At 44.6% G+C, this 21,525-nt stretch overlaps 1 protein-coding gene across 4 annotated transcripts in view; it reads right to left on the bottom strand.

Annotated features, from left to right (window-relative positions):
• Window positions 1-3,030: 3,030 nt before the first annotated feature.
• The window catches only part of LOC8043697, a 288,228-nt gene continuing 269,733 nt past the window's right edge, over window positions 3,031-21,525 (bottom strand). For 2 of the 4 annotated variants that reach the window (XM_040505222.2, XM_040505223.2), the window contains 9 exons: window positions 18,773-18,856; window positions 15,135-15,266; window positions 14,890-14,977; window positions 14,282-14,439; window positions 11,462-11,668; window positions 11,105-11,255; window positions 9,121-9,842; window positions 8,666-8,797; window positions 3,031-4,464 (listed from right to left, as the gene is read on the bottom strand). In XM_040505222.2, coding sequence (XP_040361156.1) covers window positions 4,192-4,464; window positions 8,666-8,797; window positions 9,121-9,842; window positions 11,105-11,255; window positions 11,462-11,668; window positions 14,282-14,439; window positions 14,890-14,977; window positions 15,135-15,266; window positions 18,773-18,856 — 1,947 coding nt within the window. In that variant the 3' untranslated portion in view covers window positions 3,031-4,191. Of the gene's footprint in view, window positions 4,465-8,665; window positions 8,798-9,120; window positions 9,843-11,104; window positions 11,256-11,461; window positions 11,669-14,281; window positions 14,440-14,889; window positions 14,978-15,134; window positions 15,270-18,772; window positions 18,857-21,525 lie in introns of all 4 variants that reach the window. The other 2 variants (XM_029987475.2, XM_029987477.4) reach the window with 1 other exon arrangement.

Genomic DNA, 21,525 nt, shown 5'->3' with positions numbered 1-21,525 from the left:
TGCGACGTTCAGAAAATTTAAAAAAAATGCCCCACGTGTTTATTGCACTGCAAGGCATACGGTACATAAAGAGGTAAGCACAAATATAAGTGGTGTTAGCAACCAAACTAAAACAACCAAATTGGAACACAGCCGATGAATGTGTCCACCCATCCACACATGGATATGCAGAGTGTCGGATGAGCAAAAGGGTATGGCTGAATTGCTTGAATCGAATTGAAACGTTTTGTGCCACATATACTCCTGTCGTATCTAACCTGGCAGTGCAGTCTGTTGAGCTACATGTTTGCCGTACCAATCGTCCGCGTCGCTTTCATCACCTGTCCCCGCTCTGTGCGTGGGTACGGGTGGGTACGTGATCATGTGGTGAAAGGTAAGACATAAGATAGGTCCAGTGAGCACGTAGCTTTCACCACACTGTCGGCTTAGGGGTGAACAGAGTACTGGCCTCGAGACTGACCTAGAGGTGGCGGAACTGTTGCACTATCATCATCATCAAAGCGGGGATAGAAGCATGGCCGCCTCATAGGCTCTCTACGTTCGTGCGCAAGACTGTGTAGATTCTCGCGTTTATTTTGTTGCACAGTATCGGTGGGAAAACAATTTTAGCTGAAAATGGTGCGGTACCGTTTGGTGTTTCAGTGAAGATTGAATCATGTTACCAGCGTACGGCCTAAATTGAATTGCTTGTGCGGATGCGTCGTCTGCTCTGGACACGCTAGGGAAGCATGGATCACCACGACGGATGCCAGTCTCCAGCTGAAAAATGTATCTGCTCTCCAGCGTGGGAATTCAACAAAAGAATGAATTCCAACCTGGATAGCATAATACGGGTACCGTGAGAGGTGAAATCGGAGGTTTTATGCATTTTTGTTTTTGCAACTTTTAGCTTTTGCAGTAGTAATATAAATATTTAGCATGAAGTGAGGCGAGTGCTGTTTCAAAAACTTCCATGCTATTAAGTTCCGCTGCAGCCAATGTTTCCCTTTACTGTGCCAAGGTGTGTGTTAGTTTTTCGGACTCTGAAAAACTTTACCACGTTGCGACGAGGAGAGTGTGCCTCTTCTAGTTACGATCCGGAACCTTTTCTTTGGCAGGACAACTGAAACAAACTATTCTATTATATCTGTCGCGAGTGGAACAAGAGGGCGTAACCGAGCAACGCAGTAGTGTGCGTGGTGTGAGTTCACCCGCTTCAATTTTCTCAATGAGGGCAGCTAATGTCAAAAGGCTAATATTGTAAATTTCTGGCTAAATAATCTATTCATAGTAGACTCTGCAACTCCAACAACCGACCCGCATCACGACACAGACAGCATCGGCCACAGTGACACGATTTTAGTGATGAGGGCTAGCGACTCCCACGAGACTTTACGATCACCCTTTGCCCTCACCTAACAGATATCGGTAATGGGTAGTTCATAAATTAACCTTCAGATTATTTGAGTGATGCTTTCATTGCGATAAATTTTTTGTCGTTTAATCGGATTCTCGTGCTAAAGAAAGTCGGGAAAAAGTTTAAAAAATGCCTGCTTTAATATTTCTGACATCTTTTATTTCCTTTGGTACAGGCTTGCATGGTAAACCACTTCAGCATGGTTACGATTGTCGAGGGTGATTATACTGTTTATAATATAACTTAAATATTACTTCACTTTTAAAAGGTTTCCCGTGTTCATATTTCTGTAGGCATCGCAGCGTAAGGTTCAAAATGGGAATGCAGTATGCCATTTATGACATAGTAAAAAAAAGGTTTAGTATTAACGTCTTTCATGACTGGTGAAAAATCAACTAATGGATTTATCAGTTGATTAGTCTATTAAAGGGTAGTGATCAATCGGATTAATTTTTTAATCAAACCACAGCTCCAGTCAACATTCACCACAGCTCCAGACAACATTCAACGTTTTATGAAAGCTACGATTTTTGCGAGAAAAATATGTGGGACCAGCGATTGTATAAAAACCACAATGCCAAGTTTATGGAAGCATCCGACTTAATAATTACTTTACTGAATTTCCACGTATGTGAAATGATACAACAAGCATTTAATGAGAAGAGCTCAACTTAGCCAGAAATGAGATCCATGCTTCTGAATGTGTGCCCATAGCAGACGATGCATAGCGGTATCCTTGCTTTCGCACAATTTCAATTTCGGCTGCACAGTGGCGACACAGTTCGATCTTGAGGCAAATAGCTGTGGATCCTTGCTCAATGTCGCGGAGAGCGACAGTTTAGTGGAAGAGGCCGATTCAATTATCAATGTTCTTTGTATTTTTACCATTCATTGTATTATGGACGTAACGACCAAGAATAAGTTTTTAGTGCTCGGAGCAGGCAGCGGGCTTGAATTCTAGATATCGAAGAAATTAAGGGTTTTTGTCAAGCACATCCAAGAAGGCAGGAGCACAACTGCTTCATTCAAGGAATACAAGAAACATCCTGCCGAAATGGTATGTTAATAAAGGCTTCTGAATGCAAGCTTGAGATCCAGCAGAGGCCTGCAAGGACTATTATGTAATTACAGCAGTGCTGCATAAACCCAAATATTTGCCAACAGCATTGTATTCAATGTATCGGATTATTCGCAAACCCAAATACTAGGAATCTGAAAGTCTAAAAACCCGCTCACACACTTGCAACCGAGTGCGACCGAGAGAGACAAGACTGGTTTTAAGCCTCTTGCGACCGTGTACGACCAGATGCGCGCTGCGGAGCAGGCCCTACGCCGTCGTAAGAGGCTTAAAAACCGGTCTTGTCTCTCTCGGTCGTATTCGGTTGCACATGTGTGAACAGGCCTTAAATTATTTGATCAATCATAAGATTTTACACCACAACCGCATAGTCTGTTTTGCTCTGCACCTACTAGAATCGAGGTGACACTGGGTATGTTGGTTTTTGCTCCTTGCCAGATTGTCCCATCCACTCTTTGCTTCACTAATGGAAAGTAGTGTAGTGCACAACATTCATATGATTTTGGAACTCTGGTGGTGGTAGCAGTTGGGCTGAGGGAACAGAGAAACTCCACAATATATAAAAACAGGTTTATTCACAGCGGCATTACTGTACACAGAACATTAGATATGCATTCTTTCTCGTAAAAGCATACAACATGCACAGCGAGAACGTGACTCAGTTTCTTTACATTATTATTTTTTTCTTTACATAATTATTTACAGTACCCTCAAAAGTAGGTGGATTTTTATGCCTTCACAAAGCAGAGCAAGACAAGTTTTTCCAGCCATAATGTGTTAAACTGCCCTGCAAAGACATGTGCTTGACTAGACATAAATGTGTGGCTCGAGCCAATGGCTTGGTCAATAGCGTGGGAGTGCCAAAGAGATCCTTTTCTTTACCGAAAAGGCCACCCAGCTTCTTTGAGGAGCAAGCAGAAACACTGCCTACTAGGATCTATTCAAAAGTTCCTAGACAAGATTGAAAATATGACTACACACTCGTACTAAAACATGTTTGGGGGGAGGATGACCTATGACACTGACTCACTTGCGTCATTTTGCGTGTCCTATGATATGCACAACTAAGCAGACACAATCGTTAGGACCTGGAATCCAGCAACCAAGCACATACTACTGTTGGAACAGCCCTCACTTGCACTAGTTTGTCTAAAGATGTTCAGATATGGCAACCAGAATCTAAAGTTCAGCAGAAAATAAGTTTTCCCGCACATATCCGTTGAACGCTCAAAGCTGAGCACTCCTAGATTCTAGAACAATACTTAGGAAACACCATACTTAAAATACTCGCTAAGTAACAACAAACATACAAATCTTCCTTTTCACACGCATAGATTAAAAAAAAAGAATCACTTGGTGCACCTTTGTTTCTGCGAGAGCACAAGCTCTCGCCGAGTATATTGCTTCCGACAGTGCCAGCCCGGGTCGCTTGTCCGCCACATTGCTTTCGCAACCGCAGGAGAATTTTTGGGCACGGTTCTTGCGAACGCCAGTTCCCAACCCTTCCCGCCATCGAAGTTCTCGTACCTTGCACCTATGCAAGAAGTGGGATTTCTGAGCCCACCCCTTAAAACCCGCCAATGCCCGTCTCTCGCCGTTGGAGGAGCCGCGGTGTGAGCTGTTGTCCCCGCGTTCACGCGCTGCTGCCACCGAACGGCAGTTTGACGTAAGCCTGGAAGACCTGCTCCCGCACGGAACGCCAGCGTTGCAGGAGCTGTCACCGCACTTCTAGGCTGTAGCGGCTCTGTTCGAAGTGCAGCGCTCCGACCGCCGAGGAAAGCAGACGAACGTGCCGTGCGTTCGATATGCCGAGGGTGCGGAAGTCGGGCTCGCGCAAGTCGGCCACCCGGGCCAGGGTCGAGATCCGGGCTTCGAGGAACAGGGGCTCGTACATGGGCAGTCCTAGGGACACGAGCCAGGCACGGAGCCCGGTGTAGTCCGCCTCCACGATGGGGCCGCCGCAAGAGTCGGCCAGGAAGTCGTTGGGAACCTGCGGGATGTTGTGCTCACTTTCAAAATCTTTGCGCAAAGAAGAACACACTTTCGGGGTTCTTTGTCCGTCTCCTAACGCTGGAGGGTTCTTAAGCTTCACTTTTTAAGTTTCAATGAGAAAAGCTACATCAATCTATCTTGGAAACTGCTTTGCCCTTCGAAAAGGTTGAGAGGATTCCAGACACTGGCGTCTGCATTTCTCTTGTTATTCGTCGTATTTCGTTTAGGCATGCCTTTGGGAGATGTGAACGGGGTAGTGCACACTGTGGTGCGTAGCTGGTGCTTTTCGAGCAAGTTGGCTAGTGTTGAATGCCCAAGAACAGTGCAGCATCAACCTAAAGGCTGTTACACTCCGACGCCGAGCGTAGCAAACGCGGTGTAGCGCAGCGGATATTGATGCTGATTGGTCGAAGATAATGAGTTCCCGCTCGCCGTCCAATCAAAGGCCCACGTTCTGCGCTACGCTATGTTTGCTGCGCTCAACATTTAAGTATAACCGAGCCTTAAGTGCCATCATTTGGAGCCCTCAAGTAAGTAGGTGGTAAGGTAGCACAAATTGCTCGAGTGCTAGAAATGTCTGCTGTTCATTTTCCGGGGGCTAACAGTTTAGCAATAACATAATAAATTAATAATAACTTTTTTTTTTTTTCTGCTAAGTAATTTATTTTTTGCTCAATTGCTTTGTGATTGCTTTCATATGGGGGAAAAGCTAAAGATTTTCCTATTTCATATATGCCCTGCACTGTTCGTGGTTTATTTTGCTTCAAGCTTCGAAGGGGGGTGGGGCGGGGGGGGGGGGGGGGGGGTATATTTGGGGGATTATTTTGATCCCACAAAATTTTGGCATTTTGTGGGATTATTTTGATTCAACAAAACATTTGGCATTGATCAGGACTCCTGGAAAGTATGAAAGGGGTGATATTTTTCAGGAACGGGTAAGCCAAATGTTTGGAAAATGTCCCATTACGGAGAAGAGAAGGAACCGGGAGGAGGGATATTGTGTCCGAAGAAAGAAGCAGCCACTTGGACAGTTCAGTGAGGGCAGGGTGTAACATAGACAAGTGGGGAAACGAGAGCCAAATGAGCGACCGGATTGTGTTCCCCTCGGTTTTCTCTTTTTCTGTGACGCCATCTATGTGGAGCACCGTGAACTCTCACTCCAGGTGGGCGACCGGTTGTGACCGGCTAAACTGACGGAGATGGTTTCTCGTGGATTTTCAATAGAGAACTGTCGTGCTCTCGGTTTATTTTGCGCACTCTCCCATAAATTTCCATGCAAATCCGATTCCGATTTTTTTTTCCTCTCGCCGCAGCGCCATCTGTCGCAAATCGGGGGTACCCGCAAGCAGACGAGTACACAATCCTGTCACGGCGCTGCGGTAGGCTTCTATGGGCCGTTTCCCCACCTGGCTATTTTACACCCTGAGTGAGGGCTGCGTTTAGGGTGAACACAAAATAAAGCTGTGGATAAAGCAGGGTGTCGAACCGAACCGAACCGAAAACCGGAACCGAACCGGTATTTTTTCCGGAACTGAACCCGAACCGTTAGATTGTTATCGCGATGAACCCGAACCGGAACTGAACCGGAAAAAAAATAACGGTTACCGGCTCATGTCAAAACAATTCGGCCACGCGCTGCTGACAATGAATGTGCTATCAATGCCATTTGTTTTTTAAGTGCCGTCAATTGACACACACCTCGCTTACATATTTTTCTTCTCCACTCAGTCTTAGGAATATAAACGCTGCATTCATGAATCTTGACAAACGCTGCATCCATGAATCTCGACATAGGAACCAGTATTGCGCTGGTCGCGGCTTGCACGGAAGAAAGAAAATTAAAAAACTGTGCAAAAAAAAAAAAAAAATCGCGTCACGGGATTTTATTTTTCTACAATCTCGTAAATCCTAAATGCTGCTGTGTGCTCATTTCATAACACGTTTCTAGGATGTGATGTTGCAATTTTTTTTTTTTTTTTATTTTGATGTTATTTTGATTTTGTTATTTTGATGTTGCAATTTGTCATTTATAATTTCCGAACCGGTTCGCGGACCGATTCAGCGCCCCAAACCGGTTCGCGAACCGGTTCGCAGATCGAATTAATCGAACCGGAACTGAACCGGAACAAAATAAATTTACCTGAACCGTAACCGAACCCGTATTTTTTTCGGTTCGACACACTGGGATAAAGATATCTTCCTGTGAAACTTCGGTTTTTCTTTCTCAAGGACAGTTCCGGTACGGGGTTTTTCGATTTCCCCCAATTAAAAAAAAACAAAAAAACAGCTCATCGGGGTTTATCGGTATTTACCGAAACCCAAAACCCCAACTATTCGCAACTCCAACGCCCTACAGGTGGCAGGGCGGTAGTTCCAAGATGGCAGAAGAGACGGGGGTAGATTCTCCAGGATATCCCGTGTGCCTGCTCGCTGACGCTGTTCAGCGCGATAAAAATAGCCGCTTCGCATTTGCATATACAAATGCGAAGCGGTTAGGGAGGGATCATATATAACAGGTGACGGAGATACTGATTGCATTTAGGAAAACGAGCATTCTCTTATTTAAAAGTTGCAGAAACCTCATATTGCCAAGCTTTGTGGTGAGCGAGCGTGTTTTAGGCACCGGCCACGGTACTGTTTGTGGCAGAATAATTTTGAGGGTGATGAAGATATGTTTGTGCTTTGCCTGGCCATCAGTGCTCTAAAAAGAGAGCCACGAACAATGACCGTCAAGCTTCGGAAGAGCTGAGCGCTCACAGTGTTGGTGTCTTCGCGTCACAGCCTCACAACTCGCTGCTCGCCGTGTCGGTTTTAGTGTACTGCAACACGTAATCAAACTGCTCTGTGGTTATTGATAGAAAGTTTGTTACCGCAGGCTACCATGCGGTGTAGCATTACAACTGCAAGCTCGCGCTGTGCCTTTGAAGCACATTTCTCAGTGCATGCCAGGAGTGTTGCTGTGCTCATCACTCTAAGAAAAAAAGAAAATGTTGTGGTCCTTACTCCCCTTGTCACATATACGACACTCCAAAACTTCATTCAGTTTGACATGCAGCCCACTGACGTCAAACTGACGGCCCCAACTTTTACGAGAGGCTTGATGACGGCGCAATAGATGATATTAAACAGCTAAAGTATGCATCAAAAAGTACAAAAAAAAAACACAAAAAAACCTGATGTTTTGCAGTAAAATTAAAAAAAAGAACAATTACTTTTTTTTTTTTTTTTACAGTCATTTACACTTATTTAAGCTATTTTAATAAGTTGCACAACTCAGCTACCAAGCCGCTCGTAAAACTTGGTAGCGCCGGTTGAACGTCAGTGCGCTGTAAGTCCAACTGAAGTTTAGGGGTGTCGTACGCTATGCAAAAACTGCCTATTAACACAATCGGTGTGTTTAGAAGTTTTATTCATTGCTCTATAAAAAAAAAATTTTAATATACCGTACATTTTTGAGCCGTGTTATCTGCAACATTGCGGTCCCTCTGGCCAAAACTGCGCGTTCTAAGCTCTCGTCACGAACGGCTGGCTAACACAGATGCGCTTAAAATGTTTCGAGCATTTCTTTATTTGCTTTTTAATTACCTGAAAGCAAGTGCGGGTATCCTGTCTTTTTAAAGTGCTTGGAATAAATGGTCATGTTCCTTGTAATGGCCTTAAAACGCGAACCCATTCCCGATTTGTATTGGTCGACATACGGTTGCGCGACGGGTTTTCTCCTACTTATGGCAAAAGAATAGACTTTTCGTAGTCTGTACTATAGAGCTCTACCTTATTAGCGGGAGCGTTTTCCACCATGTTGAGCACAGATTGAGCTGGCAGCTATGCTCAAGACCAGAAATCCGCAACGTATGCGATGCACGAAAAGTCTCTAACGAAATTAGACATCCCGTTCCTTCGTGCAAGGCTGTTGCAAAGCGGGGCACAACAATTATTTTTTTAATGCGCTCACTATTTTCGTTAAAACGGCCTCACGCATCAAGGCTGACAGTCCCTGCAACCGTTTCCGCGCCGCCGCCGTCCCTGCTCCTCTGGTTCTCCGTTCATCTGCGGGAGCGCTGGAGTTGCGAATATGGTATGGTTTCTTGTATCGATTATCTGGGCCGTCAAATTCTAGCAAAAGTATACAGTTTTGGGCGTGGTGTTTTTTACTTCTGTCTCCAGCTGTCAAGAAAGTGACTAGACGCCGAGATGCTTACCCCACGTTTCCCGATGCGATCCAACTCGCTGATGCGAACCTGGTCGAGCGCTTCTGCCGTGTCTGCAATATCCTTTTGAAGCTCCTCGGAGTAGCGTTGAACCAGTGCAGGCGGTATTCCACAGAAGCCGGTCTGCACAGAACAGTGTGGGGTGAGAACGCAGCTGAATATTCAATATGCCGGAAAGCTGATCATTCATAGAACGTCACAATTACTTAATAAGGAAAATTTTAGATTGAAGAGCCAAAGAATTTGGCACAGAAGCACACTGCCCAGTCAACGTGAAGATGAATATATATATATATTAATGTAGACTGCCTTGGAGTTTAGACACGCAAATAAAATTTTGGCAACATGATGCTACGGTCGAAAAGTCGGCTGGTGCAAATGAAGAGCAGGCCTCACGATCGGAAGTGCAGAAAGAACACATTTCCCTACTCAAGATGTACACTCACTCTGTCCGTGTAGGGTTCCTGGCACAGGTCAATGCCTTCCGCCGCCAGTTTGTGCTCGATGCAGGCACGCAGCGACAACGGCGCACTCTCCTCCACATTGTCGAGGCTCCCCTTCCCACGGCTGCCTTTCTTGCCCAACACGTCTGCCATGGATGCATCGTCCATAGAATCCCTCCGCAAAAAAGACGAAGCCTTCACCTTCCGAGCAAAGCTCGACCCGTACGAGATCTTGGCGGGAGACTCTGACAACGTCTCGTTTTCATCAAACGACGCCGACCTGCCGTCCTCGTCTCCGGTGCTTCCACTGAACTTTCGGAATACGTTCTGCAGCGACCGAGGAAGGTGGCTCCGGATGCAGTCCGTGGAGGCACGCCGAAGCTCAAAGCGTTCCGGGAGCGGCCCCGAAAACACGGTCATCGAAGACACGTCGGAGCCGTTGCAGATGGTCTCTTTGAAGTCTCGCACAGACTGCGTTGTCGTGGTCGAAACATCCGGTTCCGCCAGCGGGATGTTGAGCTGGAAGCGCAGTGGTCCGTTGCTCGTAAAGGAAGCGTCGCAGTCGGGCAAGAGAAATGTCTTCTTTCTGTCGTTCTGAGGAATGCTGTCTGCAACACTGTCCAGATCATTGATGGCGGTGTTGGTGACTCCGTCGCCATCGCTTTCTTTTACGGCCGGGAGTTCTGGGCTGACCGGGACCTCTAGGTATTCCCCCAGGATTTCACCTGAAATGTATGGAAGGTAGCAAAAAATTTGGCTATGGCCATAAAAAAACACTGACACAACCCCCCCCCCCCCCCCCCCCCCACAAACATTGTTTAAATTTTTTTGCCAGATGATGTATTATGGTGTCTGGACACTAACCAAACAATATTTTGCTTCAGTTTCATATCTTTTTAATGAATTAAAAAAAAAAAAAATTATCAACAACTCTGAAACTTAAACATGAGCACGGAGACACATGGCCAAACAGCGTACCGAGGAGGAAGGGAAAATGGAGGAGGGGAGACCTGCCAGAAGTCACGTGGCTATCGCTGCCCACCCAGTTTTCTTCCGGTCCTCCACTCCTCTAGCGAGTGAAACAGACGACGCCGACAATGTGTGCACTGTTTGTCGCGCAATCGTTTCGCAATTATATCTGTTCCAATCGCTGTTCTGTGCTTGAAAACCGATTTGCTGGTTCTGCGAATGACAGTTCCAGAATAACAGTCCCAAGTCTGTGGCAATGTTCGTTCGGTGTGCACCGGCATCACATCGTCCAGCCTGCGGTGTGTCGCCATATTGAGAATGACGTAGTACATGTACTTCCTGTTATCTGTGGAACATTTCTTTTTTTTTTTTTTTTCAACCTTTTTAGAAGCCAGAAAAACTAGGTTTAACTTTTTTTTTTTTTCTTTTTTTAAATATTGAGAGAGTGAGCATGTTTCAAACCGGCCAATACTTGACTAACAATTTTCGGGCCACCCCCCCCCAAAAAAAAAGAAAACAAATTTCGAGTTGCGAATACCGTAGATTTCTGGCTAGTCATAAGTTATGTTCAAATAAAAACTTCAACAAGCATAAATACCCTGTCAGTGTTCCTTCAAGTTTTAATGAATTGAAATGTGATACTACTTTTGCAAGCAGTTGGTGCGCACATATTGTGACAGTCTGCCCAATCCTTACGCATGTTTGTTGACCTTGGTGTGCCAAATCAAGCTACAACTCTGCTATGGTCCACAATAAAACCAAATAAGAGATGCTTTGCATCAATGAGGGTAACAAAAATACATAGGTGCCTAAAAGGCTGTGTCAGAAGTAGCCCTTGAAACAGGCCAGTTTGGATTCGAGAGTTCCGACTGCTATATCAAAACCATCGAGAAAAAGAAAGCAAACCAAAACCTGGCACAATAATTTAATATTGAACAATCAAAATAGGCTGCAATGGTAGCTAGCATCAATTATATATTTATCTTGTATAATTGGAAGGCAGTCTTTTTATACGTACCGTCGTGCTCGAGGAGTGTCTCGGCGGCTCTGAATATCTGCAGCTGGTGGTCCTCGTTCGTGATGCCCAAGCTGTCCAGATCGTCCTTTGTGACCTCCTTGAACATCTCAAAGTCCTGGTATCCATGCAGCATGAAGACGTTCAAGTAGTTCTGAAAGTAAAGGAAGACATGCTCTAGACAAGAGATACAACCTTCAAAAAAGTTAATTCCTTTAATAAAAAAAAAATGCTCTTGAACTTTGTTTGACCATTTCCCAAGTCCTAGATCGGGGATCTTTTAAACTCATTTGAGTGTGTGGACCAGATAGCCACTACATTTTCAGTCATTTGGTATTCTCTTTGAGCAAAATGTCTTACTTGCAGCCCAAACATTCCCAGGAGCTCCTCCAGAGACTCTGGCCGGTGGTCCAGCTTGGGCACGCTGGGAAACCTGCGCTGCCTCGGCTTGGTTTCTGTGGGGATCTCTTCGACGTTGATGAACTTGAAGTGCCCCACCTTCTTGTTGGCCACTCCCACCCACGTGCCTGTCGTGTTCCTCGACAGGATGTCAATAATGTCTCCTTTCTGGATGTGCCAAAGGAAGGAAGAAAAAAATGGACGCACAATGAGCTAGGTGTTTTAAATGCAGACCTGCGATTTCTTCACTACGTCAACAGGATCCAGAGGAGGTCAGTAACTACTATACATACGGCTTTAGTAGACTGCAAAATTGATGCTGCTGCTTTAAAGGGACCCTGCAATCCTTTTGAAGTGTCTACCTTTTTTGCGGTTTACACATCTCTTGTCGTTCGGGCAACCCAGCAGGCACAGAGAGAGTCGCTAAATATCAGTGCGTCATATTTTAATCAGACGACGCGGGACCCTCTTGCTACTACGGGGGTGCCCCGTGGTGCCAAACGCGAGCGGCATGTGACGAATAGTTGAAACACAAAATGTAAGTGGCGCAAACGTTTCAATTATTTATAAAAGTAGTTTTTGTTCAGAATTTTAGATGAGAAAAGAAACAAATGCAGTTTAGTAAGTATGGAAACAAGAAACAATGCACGATGACCCGTCAACATACCCGTCACCAAGCGGTGGAAGGGGCGGCGCAGGCACCCCCGCGCATGACAAGGTCTCGGAGGTCATGCCCTACAGATCCTAGCAGACGACGCACAACGCCGGTGGCCCATTTTGCATGAAGCGAAAGTATGAATTTGTCTCCTCGCAAAACCACGGGAGACCCGCCCAAACTTGCCCGGAACTTGAGTGTAGTCGAATTAGGGCAGAGAGGCTTCGCCAGCGCGCTCCCGAAGCTCACGAGGAGTGTCCTCGTACAGTACCACTTTGAGCTTCGCACTTCTATCGAGGATTCGGAGCTCCAGCTCCAACAGACCCGTAAATTTGTGCCGGCAAGCACAGTAGAGCCGTTGACGCGCATGCGACTGCAGGGGAAGCGGCGATCAATGTAAGCTGCACTTGATTGGCCAGTCGCTTCGCTTCTATTATTGGCTACCCAAGCCACGATCAAGGACGCCATGAAGGAGGTTATTTTTTGCTTATGTTTTTAATTTTAATTTGCCTTATAACTTTGAAAATAAAGCTATATTCAAGAAACGTTTTACTAAGTTACTACTACGTTCAGTGCGCTCAGGTTCGATGCAAATTAAAATCCAGTCAAAAAGTTGTTGCAGGGCCCCTTTAAAGACTGACGACCAGTTTGCGCTTTGCACTTTTCCTTCGCTTCCTCCTCTTTCCCTTCTTCCCTGTCCACCGCTGCCCGTCTCCTCGTCTCCCATGGTGAGAGGATATTCTGCCTTGCAGAATCTCGAGTCTGGTCGTCGGCCTTTAAGGCAGTCGAATCTCATGCCCTTGTAATTCCTGAAGATGCACTAGCAGAACTTGCATGACTGCCATTTGAATGCAGGTAAAGGCCTTGCCAAGAAGGTAATCAAAGTCTACTCTAGTCTGTTGCATAAGACTGGGCTTCCAGGTAAGTTACACTTATCCCTGTAACGCGCAGCTGCTAGAGTTGCCTGTCATCATCACCATTTATCGTGTACGGAAAACCCTCAAATTACAAAGCCAATGGAATCTTTGTTGTCAACTGATCTCTTGGTCACCATGTTTTTTCCTGGTATTGTTCCCCCTTTCTGGTAAGGTGCGGGCACCCACTGTGAACTTGCGATAATTTGGATATTTCGTACATTCGGTTAATTCAAATTAATTTTAAAAATTTGGTTGTCCCGTCATGTTTTTAATGCGTCTATAAGCTGCTTAATTCAAACAGCGTTTTCACTTAATTCATACCATTTGTTCATTGCAGCAAGTAAGCCCTGTTCAGTGCGCTTCTCACAGAGCACCTCTGTACTGTGGGAAAGCAATACCCACAAAGCTTGTGCTCATTTCTTTTCTGCAGTGCACGGGTGCTCGGTGAGGAAAGCATTCAATGGGACTGACCCATTGCAATTATGCAAGCAGAACTGTCCTGACAATCTGATTTAATTATAAGTGCTTACTTTTTTAAAATTTTTCTGAGGTGATTAATTTCGCAAATAAAAAAAGAATATTTGTATAGAGAAAGCAGGTTTATAAATTCCCTCGATTAGGATAGCTGGGTGTCGCTTTCGGTTTAATTTTATGTCAAATCTGTCATTTACATGCCTCCCCAACGTAGGCATCGGACTTTCTGAGGCCACGGTTCGTAGATATAATTATATTAAAATGAACTGAGCTCAGAACTGGACAAGTGGAAGGCTGGGAACATCTTTCCAGTTCAGCTGAATTTTAGTTTAAGAAAGGTAGTAAAAGCATGCTTAAACGATAGCAAAGGTCTCGGAGAAACTATTCAATATTATATTAGAAAATATTAGGCCCAAACCACCATATTCTTCGAACGTCAGCAATGTTTTATATGTGTGCCTTCTTTTAAATAGGCCTGTGTAGAGGAAAGTGTAAAAGATCTGCTTGGTATGTGTAGCTAATCTTATAGCAAATTGCTACTTTGCCTGACATCATATCATACATATTTAGATGAATTGCTGAGAATTCAAATTTCTAATATTTTAAACAAAAGACTGTGGTTTCCTGGAGTTTCAATTACTGGGAGTCGACTGTAATGAAGCGCAAACTGATCTGGCATAAATTCACTGCCCTTAGCTTCCATTTTTATTCTCATCAAGATGGGGAAGCACATACCTTGAATGAGAGGCCATCCTTGTCGTAGGGAGAAGGTACGCAGTCCACCAGGGCCCTTGCCCGGCCAACAAAAGGCCCAAAACACTGCGGGTTGCACTCCTCTTCTCCAATAGAGGAAGAACTCCGGTTGCTACTTGTAGGCGTGTGCGCTTGTATGCCTGGAAATGCAATAGTTTGGACTTGCAACTTTAATGGCGGTCGCCAACGCGATAATCAGCCGAGTATGTTTCCTTGAATGGCAAAGTTACTTTTGCCACATCTATGCTCACATCGTACAAAATAAAAATATTGGAGGTGTCGAGAACTTCTCTCGGGCAATTTAAGACTAAAATTATTTAACGAATGAAACCATCACTCTGGCAACTTTTTATCATTTTGTAGAGGATGTGAAGTCACACTTTAGCTAGTTTCCTGTTAGTAGGCCGTTGCACTTCTCTTCTTTTTTTTTCTTCAATTTTGTAGTCACTCTAATTGTAACTACTTGAGTGGAGTTGAAAACACAAAATACAATTTAACTCTCTTCTTATTCAGATATCACCCGACTAATTTCCCATAATATTCACGGCCGCTGATCACCAGAGTGTCAAACAAATAAATAAATAACTCACTTGATCGTGATCCTGCCGAACCACTGGGAATGCTTTCGATTGAGCTTCCTGGGTGAAGGCTGTCGTCTGCCATGTCTTTGTTGTCGTCCTGAACAAGCAAGTATAAAATATTTTTAGAACCAAGAGAGCTCCTCTAATCAATCCAAACATTGAAGGTATACATGTTGGAAGCATCATTTGAAAAGGAATCATCGCCACTAAATAGACAATCAGGCAACAACGGTTGGGATGGGGTGGGGTCTCACCGATCCATCCACTGAGCTGCGGCTGTTCCTGAAGCGCGAGATCTTCTTCTTGACGTCTTTGTGGAGATGCCTGACACGTCCCACCAGGGAGTTTCTGAGTTGCTGGTCCTGAGTTTTCTGAGCATCTCCCATCTGCTGCAAAACAAATGAAACACAGAAAACAAGATAAACATTAATCAATTTCCGTTTTGAGATGTAATAAATTATGAATGGTTATGAACACACAACTATATTTTACCTTATCATCAAGTACAAAGGAATTGACCACTACAACCTTGCACAAAATTGAGGCTTCTTGGAGCCTGAATTTTGTGTATGGATTTTGTGTATGGAGCTGTAGCACATGACACTGAGCCACCGTGGTGTTGCCTGATTAGCTTGCAACTCTTTGCCATCTGCTCTCACAGCAGTCACAAACATCTCTTCAAAGCAGGACTTCAGTGATGTGATTGGCCAAAGCCGTTTTGGAGCATCTTTTGGAGCAGCCAAAACGGTGTTTTGGAGCAGCAAAAGTTGCTTTCGGAGCAGCCAAAACAGTGTTTCGGAGCAGCAAGAATGGCTTTTGGAGCAGATATTCTTAGAAAAATAAACATATTTGTTTTAAGTGCTGCACGAACGAAGGACACTTCGCTCACCGCAATAGAAAAACATGGTCAAGTTCGGCCACCTGGGAGTCCTTCAACATGTAACTGAAATGCCAATGACATGACACATTTCGCAATGCTTCAGTTAAATTATACATATATATGTGCCTTTATAGATAAATTAGAACGAAACTGCACATATTAAAATTTATTTGAAAATGACCAGCTTATTAGTAGGTATCACAGCATTAGGTTCACTACAGTAGCTATATAATATAATAAATGGAAGCTGTCTCCGACTGATGAAACACGTAACTACTGCACTGCAATGCGAAATTGTATACAAGACAAAGGTGCATTAAGACTACCGGGCGCTTTTCTTTTTGCTTTTCAAAACTTTCTACAAGGCTGCTGCAGGTCTCACTTTGCCATTGGCTAGTAATGAATTACCACTTTCAATTTCTCCAAAGAAACATTGAGACATCCCGCAAGTGAACAGTGCTGTGGCCGTTGCCGAGCAATTCCGAAAAACCGCTTGCCACCGTTTTACTGGTTCCCGACGTGCCAGATTTTCGTCAAAAGTAAGCAAACGTAAAAAAATGGGTTGCAAGCGTCCCGACTGGTGCCTCTGTCGTGCAGTCATGTTCGCATGCACATGAGGGCAACTTCGGCAGATTGCATTTGCACGTACTTCGTCGCGCGAGCGTAGATGCCTGTTCGATCGAAACATACACCATGCCACTCCGCCCCGTCGCCAACTGGTTCACAAAATTGTATGCAAAATGTAATTGTCCTGCATACGACAAAAGAACAGTCCAGCGGCAAGTGCTTGACCGGCCAGCAGACGAGGTACAAGCTAAACACACAGAAAAAAAAAAACCTGATCGAGTCAGGTCAAAACAAGACATAGCGAGTTAGGGTCAAATATGTGCTTAGAGCGCCTTGTACGACGACTGAAGCACAAAAGCGTCAACACACGCCCACGTCTATCGTTGAAATAGTTTTTAAAAATACGCGAGACGAGACAAAAGAATGACGAGAGCGTGAAACGAGAGGTGGCGAGAAAAACTATGCAAGACCGGATGGACGATTGATACAGGGTACTTTCTGCTGGGCGGCCGCTTGCGCTACCTATACCTAGCTCATGCGTGCTCAATTACGGTACTCAGTTTAGTTTCGGTTTTGAAAGACGACCAAAATTGGTCTTTTGGCGCAGGCTTGGCGCAGATTACCCATATTTTGGCAAAATGTAGCAGGATGTAACAGGGTTCGCCTCTTGGCGCAGTTTGGCGCAATTGGCGCAGCAATCACATCACTGAGGACTTTCTTCACCCCCATACATCTTGAGTCTCGGTATACTGGGCCTTTGGCAGCTTATATTTTTCCCTGAATAGCCCTAAACAAATAATCTGAAATCTAAAAACTGCTATGCTTTAAATTTGGGGTTCTGTGACTTCAGATAAAACAAACTAAAAATATTATACTGGAAAGAAAAAAACTGGGAACATTTCACATTAGTCCAGGTAAAGAACAGGGTCACTGGTGGAGGAGAGGTTACTAGCCTTTTTTTTAAACACAATATCCCCTATTGCCAATGTTGCTGCATTTCTGGATCACCACAACGGTGATGCAAGCCTACAATTTCACTAGTAGTCACTCATCTGGTTTTGGGTTTAGAACACACCATGAAGGAGGAGGCAGGATTTTCATAATCCCACATATTCCACATAATCAAAATTACTTTCAGTGCCTCTCGATCTGTCTGTGGAGATTATTCTTATTCATAATTATGGATCATTAAGGGGAGATGCAAATAGAAAAACGGAAATATTTTGCAAAGATGCGATTTTGGGTTCTACGTTGTTTTATAATTTTCGAATTTCTATTTTTGATCTATCAAAATAATTTGTGCTGGTTATGATCACAAAATTAGTCAGATACGGATTTGGAGACCTCCATGCAAACCAGAGTGCCATGAACTTGAGTCATTTCTCTCTGCATGGTTCTTCAAGTTGCGACGTCGCCCACCATCACATTTACGTTGACAAGTAGGCCTAGAAGTGTCCTCTCCATTGCAGTCTTCTGTAGCTTCAATTCCTCACAAAAATTGATTAACAAAATATTATTTTTTGTACTGCGAAAGGGTATAGCTACACATCTATGGTAACATTCGAAAAAGTTTTTCTTTTTATGTCATTTTGGGGCATCTTCACAGTTTGTGCACAATCTTAATATTGTCCTATCCCAGCCAAATTTGGCATGCTTATACTTCAGAATATGTAGACTGCAACTATGTAGGTTTGGTTATATATATATATTTTTTTATATATTTATGAAAAATTTAGAAAATGTTTGTTAGCCCCTCGCAATGGCATTTTTGCTATTTTAATTATTTTAGAATGAAAGAAGCATCACACACATTATATTTTTTTATGTTCAATGCACTAAGGGTTTAAAAGGAGCGAATTAGCTTATTTTACTAGGCTTTTTAAAATCTGTTGCCATGCCTCACATGTGCACAAGAACGTGATTTTTCCTGCATGTACATTGCATTGAGCACCTAAAAAAAGAAGCTATATCAAATCTAACACTAGATTTATAAAGAGAATATTAAGCACCCTATCTAAAAGAAGCAAACACTGCTAAACTCTCGACTTACGATAAAAAATAAACTCTAATAAACATCCTTCGAATTTCATTAAAAAAAAACTTGGAAAACATGGAATCCCACCTATATTTTTATCTATAATTTGAATATAGGTCAGATTTGTTAGTTTCCACTATTATCTAGTATCTAACTGTAACATATGTGCTTGCTAAAAATATTTTAAAAAAGTGAAATAGTAAAATTTAGGTATTTAGCTTGTCAATTATCGCCTCACACTTAATCCCCAAATTCTACAGTGGCTGACAAAGCTATCCCATAGTAAACATACCTGTATTGGAAACATACCCGTATTTAAAATGTTTCATTTTATAAAATTAGTATCTGTCTAAACATACACCGTATGAATTGTCAATATTCACAAACAGCAGAATGTCAAAGTTCCTCACCTTTTCAACCTCGTCTTGGTCTTCGTAGTCTGAAGATTGTGACTGGCCCTCTTCACTGGCACTGAAGCTGTTCCGATTTTGCTGCTGTAAAGAGAAAAGGATACTGAAATAAGAAAATGCTAACGGAACTACTTTACAAACATAATAACACTGATGCAAACTTGGCAGTGTCATTTCATGTAGTAAAATTCCGAATTAACGCCCACCCGCGAGAAATCGCCCATCCCATTTTTTTTTTTTTTTTTTGGTTAGACATTTGTGGTGGAAAACTACCCAAACATCGCGCGGCCCATCGAATTCACGCGATGTCCGCCGGGACCACCCCGAAGCCGCGCAGTTACCAATGTAAAATAGAATGTACTGGGGTTCCACATTTCGGATCATCTCGTTTTTGAGCCGCTAGGTATTCAAACGCAGCTAAGGCCAAGAAATATGCGAAATTATTTTGAGTAACTTTTCACGCAGGGCCTCTCCTCACCAGAAGAGAAAGAACATTGTCCGCAAACACGTCAAATACAGCTTGTTAGCAACACCTTTTATGCTCGCGCGCTTCAATCGCACGAACTGTACAGGCAACAATAAACATGCCTCCAAACTGAGGGAAGAGCGTGTAAACTGCGTAGGCGACTACGCGCAGCGGCGAACACTCGTGAATATTTAATCTTTACGCAAACGCGAGCATTCCGCGCGTGCCTCCACCCGCGGCGAAATTCCTCGTTCTTTTATGGAGCACGCGGGTCGGCCGGACATTCCTGTGCGTGGCGGCGAGATGAGCGTTTCCCACAGGCAATTAATTCCTCGCACGCTTAAGTGCCGCCTCCAATTGCCGGAACACATCGCAGCATCGTCGCCCAAAACACAAAAAAACAAAGAGCGCGCCCGCCGCCGCCACTGTCGCCCCCAGTCAAGGTCAGCCGTCACAATGGCCGCACTTCTTGCCTCGCACCAAGGACGCTGTTCATTCACCGTGCAGAGCAGCGAGCTACATCCTTTCCGAGGCCGACGCAGCAGAGACCAGAGCGAAATGAACGCGTGTAGAAGACTGGATCACCACATTTACACAGATATCACCCGGTAGTGACACCATTTGCGTTACTATCAAGAGCAAGTTATCCGAACGAAAAAAGTCGAGCGCGTAGTCACGTGAAAGCACCAACACAGGTATATCACCCAATTAAGTACGTTATTATCGAGCGCAGGTTTTAGAAACTGGTGCAGCTGGATTTGAAAGCTCGTGTATACAGCGAGAAAGTGTTGAAAAATGCGTCTTTGGCCTATCGGAACGTTACGGAATCGAAGGGTAACGCGCAGGGAACGCGCGATTACGGGGCAGCCAAGCGCGCGTCGTCAATGTTGAGATCGAAGGGGGGGGGGGGGGGGGGGGGGGGGGAGGGGAGGGGGGATAAAATCACGTGGGCGCATTTGCCGGGTAAACAAACGCACGAGGAGCGGAAAGAGCAGACAAACTTGCACGCGTCGACAAACGATCATGTGGTCACGTGAAAACTCTGGGCCTGCACATGCGCAGAAAGCTATCCTTGTTTCATCGTAAGTGTGAGCGAGGATGAACATACAAGCATATACAAGCGCGACCATGTTGCCCTGAAAGCACTCCTGCACCGCACGAGCGCAAGTGCATTTAGTGCCACGTGCTGGAACGTCGGAAACGCGCTATCGCCGTAAAGTGGCGTTTGGTCCCGACGTGGTGCGTGCATTGCGTTGTTCGAAAATTGAGGCCGAACCTTCGGTTTATGGGTATCGAAATGACTGTCATAATCACCCCGCGCTGTAGAAAATGGCCTTTGATTGGCTCGTTCGCGCCACGTGATCGGCATTCAGGAGTTTGCCCGCATCAGCTAAACGACCATTTGCGACATCGCCGAGAGAGAGAGACAATGCATCTTCATAGCATTCCTGAAACTACGCAATCGGTGGCGCATCTTTTTTATTTCGTATTTTCTCCCCCCTTTGTCTTCTGTTAGCAGAAAATTCAGGCTAGCAATGCAACGGAGCACACGTTTAAAGACGCGATGCCTCACACAGCAGTAGGAAGGTGATGTGCAGTGACCACGTCATAGAGATCGTACATTCTAACTCTAGAGGAAAAAGTCCGCCATTTTCCCACGCATTCTGGCTGCCGCAACGGCGGAGCATGCAGGCAGACCCTCGGGGTCCCACACATTGTTACCAACTGCCCTTCGATTTCACGAATATAATTATATCATCAGAGCAGTTTCAAGAACGTCAACAATCCGCGAACTTACGAGTGAAAAGATATTCGCGTTCCTTTCGAAGCTTTCTTTTTGCGTAGCGCGCAGATGTACAGCCTCGCATCAACGCTAAGCTAAACCAGGAGGGCTATGTTGCGCTTTTTGCACTCCCAGGAGACTTGGAAGAGGGAAGTGACGTCAACGATACAGCAAACGCAGATTGGATGTTGACAGAGAAAACAAAATCAACACCCAATCTGCATTTGCTGCGTTGTTGACGTCACTTCCCTCTTCCAAGTCTCCTGGGAGTGCAAAAAGCGCAACATAGCCCCCCAGATAACCGTCCTCGCGGGCGGTTATTTGGGGCGCGAGTGGGCGCGCCCCAGGAATACGAAACCGAGCAAACACAAGATTTTCGAGATTTCAACAGAAGGGAAGTTAATGCGGCGTAATGGGTATGCTGCTTTTTATAAACCTTAGAATAGCTCAGAATTTAGTTTGCAACGTTAAATTATCACTGTTTATATTGCTGAGAGTTTTCAG

The sequence above is a fragment of the Ixodes scapularis genome, unplaced genomic scaffold, assembly GCF_016920785.2.
Source record: "Ixodes scapularis isolate PalLabHiFi unplaced genomic scaffold, ASM1692078v2 PGA_scaffold2__306_contigs__length_199485367, whole genome shotgun sequence".
NCBI classification, from domain to species: Eukaryota; Metazoa; Arthropoda; class Arachnida; order Ixodida; family Ixodidae; genus Ixodes; species Ixodes scapularis.
Note: the sequence above shows the minus strand (reverse complement) of the source record. Positions and strands in the feature narration are given on the sequence as shown.